The sequence below is a fragment of the Ascidiella aspersa genome, chromosome 3 (genome assembly GCF_963924565.1).
Source record: "Ascidiella aspersa chromosome 3, kaAscAspe10.2, whole genome shotgun sequence".
NCBI classification, from domain to species: domain Eukaryota; kingdom Metazoa; phylum Chordata; class Ascidiacea; order Phlebobranchia; family Ascidiidae; genus Ascidiella; species Ascidiella aspersa.
The window spans coordinates 21,358,239-21,368,289 of NC_139449.1; the positions used below are offsets into that span (position 1 = coordinate 21,358,239).

A 10,051-nucleotide genomic window follows, 5' to 3' on the forward strand; every position below is an offset into this window, starting at 1 on the left:
ATCATTAATAGTAATAAGTGAGACGATTGCTTTTTGACTTTTTGAAAAAAGTCAAAATTTTGCACCCGATCCGTTAGAAATTAGTGCATTTCTAAGCAAAAAAGTCCACGACAATTAGTGCTTGCTGTTTTACTGACTACCGGTGAAACAAAATTCAGTCACTTTTTCGGGTTTATACAATCACCCCATCCGCCAGAAATCAGTGCAGTTCTAAGCAAAAAGGTCTGCAACAATCAGTGCATTCAAAGGATCAAAAAGTCCGACTTTTAGACTTTGAGGTCTTGGACAATGCACCAATTTGCATTAACAAATGTGCATAAGAAGATTAAGTTTAACAATACTTGACCCAACCAAACCCAAACGCTAACCAGCGCCCTAACCCCAATAATGTGCGATAATTTAATAATTATAACGCTTCAGGCCCCAATACATCAATTTGTGACGTAATAATCTTAAATACAATGGACGAGAAACCATCCGAGTTTGGGCTTTTTTCCCCAGCATTTAAAGACTTTTCTGCCATTGGTTATGCGTAGTTGATATTTAGATGATTTTGACCTGAAAAAAAATTGACAAATTTTGATCCAACGAGTAAATTTTGACAAAATTTCACCCGATCCGTTAGAAATTAGTGCATTTCTAAGCAAAAAGGTCCACGACAATAAGTGCATCCAAAGGATTAATTTCTAACGGATCGGGTGAAATTTTGTCAAAACTTACTCGTTGGATCAAAATTTGTCAAATTTTTTTCAAGTCAAAATCATCTAAATATCAACTACGCAGTTCCAAGAGTATTGCATAAACCCGAAAAAGTGACTGAATTTTGTTTCACCGGTAGTCAGTAAAACAGCAAATCGAGTGGTTGACGACTTTAGGGCACTAATGCAGAACTTAAAACAAAAATATGTTGTTTAAATCAATTTATTTCTTATAGGTCAAAATTTTGTCAAAATTAATTTTAGGTCAAAATTTCAATTTTTCTAGTCAAAATTTCTAATTTTTTAAAAAGTAATCGCCCGAGTGATAAACATTATCCTTTGGACTATAAACGTTTGCTTTTGCTGGACGTTAATTGGCTGTTTGAAATTTTTTAATATACCCGTGACTATTTTATGACGTCATTATTATTTGTTACCGTCAGACGTAAAATAGGGCAATTCCCTAACTTGAAAATCCGGGATCCCCTCTTTGATTTTTTGGATACGCCCCTGCATAAAGTTATAGTGTATCTTTAAAAAAATGTTTTATCTTATACGTATATGAAGTGAAACAACATGTGTCCCCTGCTCTGTTTTTAGAAAGTATGCTACTGATCTGTACAACAGAGGTCTCTGAAGTCTGAAGTCTTAATGAAAATCAAAAATTTAAGTTTAAATGACGATTCACTATACAATTTAGGGCAAGCAGTAACACTTCTAAAAACATGATATTGCCAACTTTATGTCCACAAAAACAGATAAGTGTTGTGCGGGCCAATAAAATTTGCAGTTAAAGACATAATGTTTTTACAACTTTGACTTATGGTTTGACAATGGCATAACACATTTTTCTGAACAACAGATTTGTAAAGCCATGTTGTAAATTTAAATATATTTTAAACCTATTTTGCAGGATTGTCACTTTTAGTAGAGACTGTGAACAAATGTTTGATGTATTCACCAAGCAAGAAAGAAACACCTCAAGAAGGTCCAACCAAAGAGAATCTTGTGACACAAGAATGCAATTTAAAAGCATCCAATGATGATCATGTGCACAATACTGCGGTTAATAGCTTAGCAAACTCTATAATTTCGTCTTTTGAGCCACAACTGACAAATACTCCTGACAAAATTAAAGATGTGATAAAAAACCAAACAGTGCTTACTGAAAGTTTAAAGCAAGAACATCAGCAAATACAATACACTGATATTAATGAAATTCAAATAGCAATAACTTTGGTTAACCATTACCGACTAAAGCTTCAAAAAATCAGAAAGGATATGAACAGTATAAAGGAAACTTCACACAGGTTATATTATAATGTGTAATATTGACTTACATTCAAGTTTGCATAGATTAAGTAAAATTACCTAATTAAGTATTGCAGGTTGTTTAAATAGTATTTAAGTACTAAGCCTACTAATTATTAATATGGTCATATGTTGGGCTTTGGATGTGTAATAAGCTATTTATTTGAATTAACATCAAAAGCTAAATATTTTATCAGCATATTTTAAATTATTTTGCTTTGCTCAAGGCTCCGCAAAGAATCTTTTCAATTGCAACAAGCAAAACAAAGAGAAGATCTTAAGAAAGATGAGATACATGAAAAACAGATGGAAGAAGAAAGAAAACTTGTTGCCACATATCACCATGGAAATTAACTCTTTTCCGATTGAATTCTTACAGTTTTATTTTTAATTATTTTGTTAATTGTTTTATCCTAGATACATTCCATGTTCAAAATTGATAGTTTTTTTGAAAATGTTGTAGCGATGTAACACTTAATCACTTGCTCACCTATATTGATTCTTACATGTGCTACATGGCTTTTTATTAGGTCTTCATATTTATTCAAGGTAGTATGAAGCGCATTGTTTGTATCTTGATTTTAAACAAGTTGTTTTATAATTTATTTACCTATTTCATCTTAGTGCAATCTGTAAAATAATACTTTTGCTAAATGAATGAATGCATTAGATAATAGCCCACATTGATCTTCTGTGCCTGCTTTTTGTTTTTTACCCTTTTCTTTGGTAAGTGCCTTTCTTCTTGTCTGATCCTTGCATTTTTGTCACCCTTTGCGTGATTGGTTTTCATACATATAAATCATCAATATATTTTTGCGGCTCTAGTAACGTTTGTTGCTTTACTTTTTGTCTACTCAAGAACGGTCAATTTATAGAACCTTGTTAACGTCTCTTAAGCATAAATATAGTTTTGTTATTTTGATATAATTTAATTTGATTAGACTAAAATGTTAAGTGGTAGCTAAAACAGATTCATTCCAGTTTAAGAAATATAGTGTAGATGCCGACTCTCGTCTGGGCATGCGAATATAGCGACAGTGTGTTTTGGTTATGAAGATAAAGCAAGGGTGTGCAACCTTTTCATCTCTATTTTTCTAAATGTGTTTTTCATTGACCATATTCATTATATACCGTAGCTTAATGATGGAAAACTAAAGCCAATTATTCATGTGCCCATTAGTGATTGCTGACCGAGGGAAATATTTGAATGCTAGGTTATAAATAAATGCTCAAATCGCCAACCGTCAATTTAACAGCAACGGAAGTTGCGGCTCCATGTACTGCAGCAACAACAAAGTGAGTCACGGAAACATATCAAAATATTAGTGATTTTATTAGCGGTATATTTAAAGATATAATTCTTGACAATGAACTGTGGGATTATCGATTGGCGGACAACTCTCCACAAATAGCCTATATAAATAGAAGCGAAAATACTATAATTCTCTGACTGCCGCGTTTGCCTAAAACTAAAGCCTGCCACGGACATGGGCGCCCCTATAAAAAATCGTTAAATTATGTGTATATATTTGTATTGCCCCCTCCCCTGGAAAATTTTCTGCGGGCCCTCTAGCCAGCGACAGTACATTTTTTTCGCTTTGAGCCGTAACTGCACACCACTCGAAAAAAAATTCCTTGTTTAAAATCGTACTTCAATAGTTCCGTTTTTCTTGTAAGTGTATTTGCTGCAGTGGTCAATATTGTAACCACCTAATCCCTAACGCAGTCGTTTTTATTTAACACAACTTTCCACCATCCGATCGCTACAAATAACATGATTTAGCTGCGCTGTAAGCTAAATTAATTGAAATCGTTGTTATGTAAAATTTATATATAGGGCCTAATGTAAACTAATTTCCAAAACGTGACAATATGCACGTTAAAATGTCAGGGACGTTTGTTCAGTTTCAACTCAATGAATGGTGGTCGATGAGCTTTTGTGAATATACCGCGAACTTTTCAGTTGCCCTCTTAGCACGAGTTTGACCGTCAGCAGGAGCTATGATGCAATATTAAGGTTAGGACTACCTAATAACGGCAAGTTATGACGACGTCATCAATATTTTTTTTTATTTGACGTCACCTTTTATGACATCATCTTTAAAATTTTATGCTATTCCCCAAAATGAAAATCCTGTATGCTCCAATCATCTTTGTCCCTGCTTGCTCTGTTCGGACTGCGACCCAAATTCGAATGTTATTAAGGCCCAATAGATGGCAAACTTAGACCGCCTTGACATAGGCTATAGCGAATTTGTTTCATTTTAGCACGCTTGTTCGTAAACAAGAATGCAGAGATAGAACAGACCCAAACAAGCATTCACTTAAATTCGTACAATTCCATATGATTGTATTAAATCTTGTGGGTAAGTTTGTGTAAAATAGTACCAATTAAATAATTACGTCGCGAGCAGACTTTCAATTTTCTTATTCAATTACCTTTAGAAAAAAATCATGTTTTGTCACAAACATTGAAATTCTAGAGCTATAAGTGAATTGTGATTAAAATGCGTTCACATGTGAAATAACCAAATGATGGAATTGTATAACATGTTAAAAATCACGAGGCATACGACATTCACCACAGCAAGTAAAATGGAATATGACCTTCGGAATTATTCTGATGGACTTAACGTGTTGTGAAAATATAAAATTCCTAAAAGTACAAGTAAGTCGTTCATAAAAAATGAATAACATGATTCGTTTTATTTAATTATGGAACATAACAAGTAACAACCTATGATTCATACGCTTATTTATTTTGTGTTTGGATATTGTTTTTGCTGTGTTTCGCATTTTTAAGCTGGCGGAAATCACAGTACGCGATCGGTTAAAAGGAAGCTAATCTCCCGAGTTCTTAAGACATTGCTAACCGGGGAGAAAACTAAACGTTGCCTAAACTGAAACAGAGGTTGCAACGTAGATCAGTCATCGCAGGAGCTTTCCTCATCCTCCTCGCTTCTCGCGTCTTTCTCGACCGTGCCTTGTCGGTGCATCTTGACCGCCATGCGGATAATGATCGACGCCCAGAAGACGTGCAGCAGTTGTAGCACCAGCAGCAAGGCGTTAAACACGTAGTAAAGTGGAAATGCGCCCAGCACAAGCGCCGTTTTCACCCAGGTGGTGTGTAGCAGATATACGGGCATCACGTAAAGGCGCGACACTATGAAGATCGCGGCGAAGATCACGAAGCCCTTGTCGGCCAGTTCGCGTCGATTCGAGTACGAGATGCACTTGGAACCTTCCAGGACGATGTCAGAAATGTCGTGCAGCGCCATGACGAGTGTACCGACCCGTACGAATCTTATCGTGTAGGAGAAACCGATTAGAAACAAGGTAGCGGCGTGGTGAATCAGTTGTTCAGCGAAGTCTTTCCTCCGAACGTCCTGCAAGACGGTGAACAGAAGCGATAGGTAAAACCCGCCCTCGAGCATGTAGTAATAGTGCACGGACGGCCACATGATTTGATTAGGATATCCAACCCAGCAGTGCATGTTGTCCCACAGCCAGTCAGAGCTATACAAAGTGATCGAACCGAAAGTGAAAGCAAAAGTGTAAAAGCAGCAGCGCCAGCTGGCCTCAGCGAATTTTTTTCTCACGTTTGGCCGGTCGATGTTCCGTCGCCGCCTCAGCCAGTTCTGAACTTGTTTCACGCTCATGTCGTTACGTTTCGCCGCTGCGTCGACTTCCCGCTTTCCTGGAAATTTGGATGCGTTGTACAGTTTTTCCAACTGCGTGCTGGGAATGGGCGGCTTCCTGTCGCGATTTATCACGCCTACTCTCGCGGCCAGTGGGTTTGCCAATATGTGCTCGAAAAGCTTACGCAGAGCTAAGAGTGCAATCCCATACAGTGGCATGTAAAGCAGGTCTTTGGCGCTGGCATTGTTGGGCCCAGTTTGATTTTCCAGGTCCTTAAACGAAACGTTGGCTGGTAACCAAAACTCCTCGTTCCAAAACCACTGCAAAGATACTTCCATGCCTCTATATTCGTCAACTTATTTAGCCTGTATAAAATACGTAAAAATGTTCCCACAAAAGTTGTTGTACATTTTAACCAATAAAACTATGTCATGCTCTGTGTAGGCCTACTGTTATCTAAATATGAAATAAACAAACATTTACAATTGTGCTACACCTGTCTTACACAGTGATCAACACATTAATTGACCCAGATATTTAGCTCAACACGCTGGAGCCCAACTCTGCGCCACAACATTTCGGAGTAAAAAAGGCGTTGGAACTAACATAGGAAAAGCTTTTGGAAGAAAAAAAGCATTTGTTGGTGCAGGTTAGTGCAAGTCCATAAGTTGTACATTAGTAGGATTAATTACAAAAATGAACATTCATCATTGTTGTTATTACTTAATACTTTGTATTAGATTCCTTGACTTGACTTATGTGTTATGTACAAATTACCTGACTTTGATAAAGTGTTTTAATTAAAAAATCTAAAATTGCTGTATTACTTCATTTCTTGCGTAAGGCAGTTGCTATTTGTATCGTTTTGGTGGTGGCGATTAGTTGTAACGCAGTATTATGCTTGTTTTCTAAAAATAGTATTGTCTTTCATTGCGCTGTTTTGGTTTAGGCTCCGGAACGGATTTGCACCCTAGACCCAGAGTAATGCTTAGGTTAGACCCTTCTAAAAAAGTTCAGTCAATTGAGAATCGTTAATTCATACTAACATTCCAGGTCTTTCATTTAAAGATGTCACATTTTTTTCTTAATTATTCTTACTAAATGCTTTACGTTTTGGACCCTTTCACCCGATAAATAATATTACATAATTAAAGATGATATAGAGATCTAGCATTGTAATAATAGTGTATACATCGGATCTTATCAGTATTTTAAGCCAAGTCATATTAAGTAACTTCAGTCTAAGTCGAGTAAGTTGTGAAATAACTCACGACCAAGTCACGTTTTTTTAATAAATAACAAGTCAAGTCCCAGCCAAGTCATAATTAGAGCAAGTTAATTTCAAATCAAGTCCTATTGTCATACAAATTAAACTATTAAAATTAGTAAACTCGTCCGATTAGCAAATAACCCAACGATAAAAATAACAAAAACGCAACATTTAGCATGGAATTAGTTTTATGTGCGAAAATAAGACAAATAACGCATGTAAAAAAAATGAAAACATTTAATTTCAACCAAAACCATTAGTTCAAAAAACTTAAGTCAAGCAAAATCATTCACTGGGTCTTAATAAGGCCTAAACCCGTTGAAAGTAAAACTTGAGTGGTCAGAATCAGGCCTACAACATTACCACCTAACCCCGAACCCCACCCCTAAGTACATCACTAAATCCCCTAATAATTATAACCCTGACCCATTTTCCAACCTCTGTCATTACTCTTTAATAACCCCAAACAGGGCCAAAATTCCGGTTCCAGCGGAGCCCCAACGACGCCGGTCAAATTATGGCCTTCAAATGTCGACACCTAAAGGGACGAAACCAGAGGCCTATGTTTGCCTCGCATTTGCGCACCTCCCAGTAACATTATATGACTTATTTTTGTTTAACAAATGTATTATTTACATCCATTTGCCGACATACACAACACATTTTAATACAACTTGTCACAAATAAAAAGGCATCAAAGTGAGAAATAAAGTTTATCATTAACCAGTCTTCTGATTTTAATATCTGCAGGCAATACAGCAGCAATTCATGTTTAGATGAATTGACTGTTATCTTCAGCCAATTTGGTTCTAGAAGCCTTTCTAATACAGCAACAAAAGGTTTTAAACACAAACTGGTAAGCCTAAAAACAGCCACATTTATGCGCCTGCAAATAAACTGGTCGCTCACTGCAAACAACTTTATGAGTTGTTTGATGTAAACTGTAGCACTTAGTTCCAGCTTAAATATTATCAGATAAACCAGTAAGTTCCGCGCTGTAGTTACATCAAATCGTTGGATTTTAGTGAATGCCATTGCTATACTCTGCCCTGGACAGAATTTAGCGCCTTTACTACATTTGCCCTTCACTACATTTTGGCGTGTTTACAACAATGTCAATCTGTCATCATGAGCGCCAAAACTGTAATTAATCAACAATGTTTAAACAAGACATATATTTTTGTAAAACTTGTAAAATTGTTGAATCGATCACCTAAATCAAAAAAAAAAGTAAATTTAGCTTGGGAATAGATTTTATGAGATACTTAAAAAGCAACTATGGGAAGTAAGTGTATTGTCGTCTTATAAAAACCGGACAGGTCGTTTCAATATAATAATTTTAAGCAGTTACATCTCGTTAAAGCGTAACAACCCGATGTATATATTTTTTACTGCGTCTAAAGAATCGTTACATTTCTAATTGTTCGTGTTACAGACAAGTTTTAGTCAACTTGCACCAATACAAACAATTGTTGAAGTATAATAATGATACGGCCTGTGTCCACAAACTTGCCACACATCTGTGTGCTTTTTTGTTTAATTTTTCGCAAAAAAACACCACTAACGTTAGCTGCATATCCTATCCAGCTTCTGTATACAAAATTAATTAACACAGACACAAACCTTTGTCGGCGTCTAGTTATGGTCTGCTTACGTTGTCTGGCCGGCGATTACAAACGAAAATATCATAACTAGCACTTTGTCATAAATAATAAATTAACCGTAAAACTATTGTGTACAACAGATTGTAGAAAGTGGTCCTTTTGAGTTGGTCAACAGTATTTGAAGTGATATCCTTTTTTGAGTCAAGGGAACTAATTGATAGACTTTGGAAAAGTTTAAACTACCCAAACTCATTGGTCGATTTCGTTTGTGCAGACGCGGCCTCCAACATTCTTAATAATGACAAACAACAACAACAACAACAGTAAGGGTTAATACTACACCAAATAGTTCCTTTTAAGATCACTTTTTTACAGCTAGGGCTGTTCCAAACTATACATTGAATATTGTTTTACTAACGAATGATACCAGAACCAGCAATTGGTTCTGCCGTTCTAACTTGTAATTAACACGATCTCACGCTCCAATATGTCTTTCAACTGGCAATTTAGATTTTTTCTCGCAAATCGTGTTACATACATGTTTCTCCTGGCATACCGCTATGTGTTTCGGCAAACATTCAGGGAAACAATCCTGACCAGAACTGACTTGCCGTACGATGTATGTGTAGTAAGCTAACTAACTCTGCAGCCGCGAGAGGTATAGTGCACTTTAATTGTTTACAACAAGTTTGAAAGCGTTTAACAATTTTTACTTACTGCTACCTTGTTTTTTTTACTTAATGCTACCTTGCGTGCAGGCGAACAAAACCTGCTATAAAGACGGGGATCGTAGGCACAAATCTGACTTCTGGAACTATTTCCTGCAGATCGAATTGCTTCGAAATTAACTTCCGCTGTAAGCTGCACGCCACAAGTAAAACGAACTATGAAGTCTGGCTAATCAGCGCACGCCTGCAAGTGAGATGCGCAGGGCCCTAACAACAAGCATGTTTCCGTTTTTAGTGTAATGCTATGGCATAGCAAATATTTGTAAAGCTTGTCGAATAAACGCACGTGCTGTAAATACACGCTTCGTGTAATCTGCTGGTCACAACACAGTCGTTAGAATAACGATAAAATGTAAAACGTATTTCTACAATGATTTCAGCTTATGATTGACTAGTTTACTGAAACAATGTTGGAAAATAGCCCGCGGTGAAATTTAACCTCATGGCCACGGCCAACCCGGGACTGTCACTCACCAACGGACATATGTGACTTTTATGGTAAGCAGCTTAAGAACCAATCATAGCACGCGGCCTGCTTGCCCCCTGTTCGTACGCACAAAGTCCGAATTAGGCAACTGAACCAATTATGCATGTTTGTAACTGCGATCTGACTTTTGAAGTGTATCGTCATATTGTTATAGGCTACTGTGTTAAGCTTTCTCGAAACCCCGGTGAAGGCTACTGATGAATGTTGATCTATAGTCATATTTAATCCGATATTAAAACGCTCGTCGCTCAGCAGTTGTAACAAAATGTACTATCAATCAAGTTAGCTAAAAAAAATACTCTTTTGCATTAAAT

At 36.6% G+C, this 10,051-nt stretch overlaps 1 protein-coding gene and 1 pseudogene across 1 annotated transcript; one reads left to right on the forward strand and one right to left on the reverse strand.

The window, feature by feature from the left end:
• The first annotated feature begins 1,616 nt into the window (after positions 1–1,616).
• Positions 1,617–2,716, forward strand: LOC146160776 (biogenesis of lysosome-related organelles complex 1 subunit 6-like). Its single transcript, XM_083385642.1, has 2 exons — positions 1,617–2,008; positions 2,237–2,716. Exons 1-2 carry the CDS (start codon positions 1,650–1,652, stop codon positions 2,361–2,363), a joined length of 486 nt encoding a protein of 161 aa, XP_083241768.1. The 5' UTR covers positions 1,617–1,649; the 3' UTR covers positions 2,364–2,716.
• A 1,777-nt stretch (positions 2,717–4,493) lies between these two features.
• On the reverse strand, positions 4,494–5,986 carry LOC146160777 (ceramide synthase 4 pseudogene; annotated as a pseudogene).
• Between the last annotated feature and the right edge of the window lie 4,065 nt (positions 5,987–10,051).

What these genes read in the sequence shown, in the direction of transcription:
- LOC146160776 (XM_083385642.1), top strand. Translation starts at nt 1,650, where the DNA reads ATGTATTCACCAAGCAAGAAAGAAACACCTCAAGAAGGTCCAACCAAA. An exon ending in ATAAAGGAAACTTCACACAG is followed by an intron (nt 2,009 to 2,236) that starts GTTATATTATAA and finishes GCTTTGCTCAAG; the next exon opens with GCTCCGCAAAGAATCTTTTC.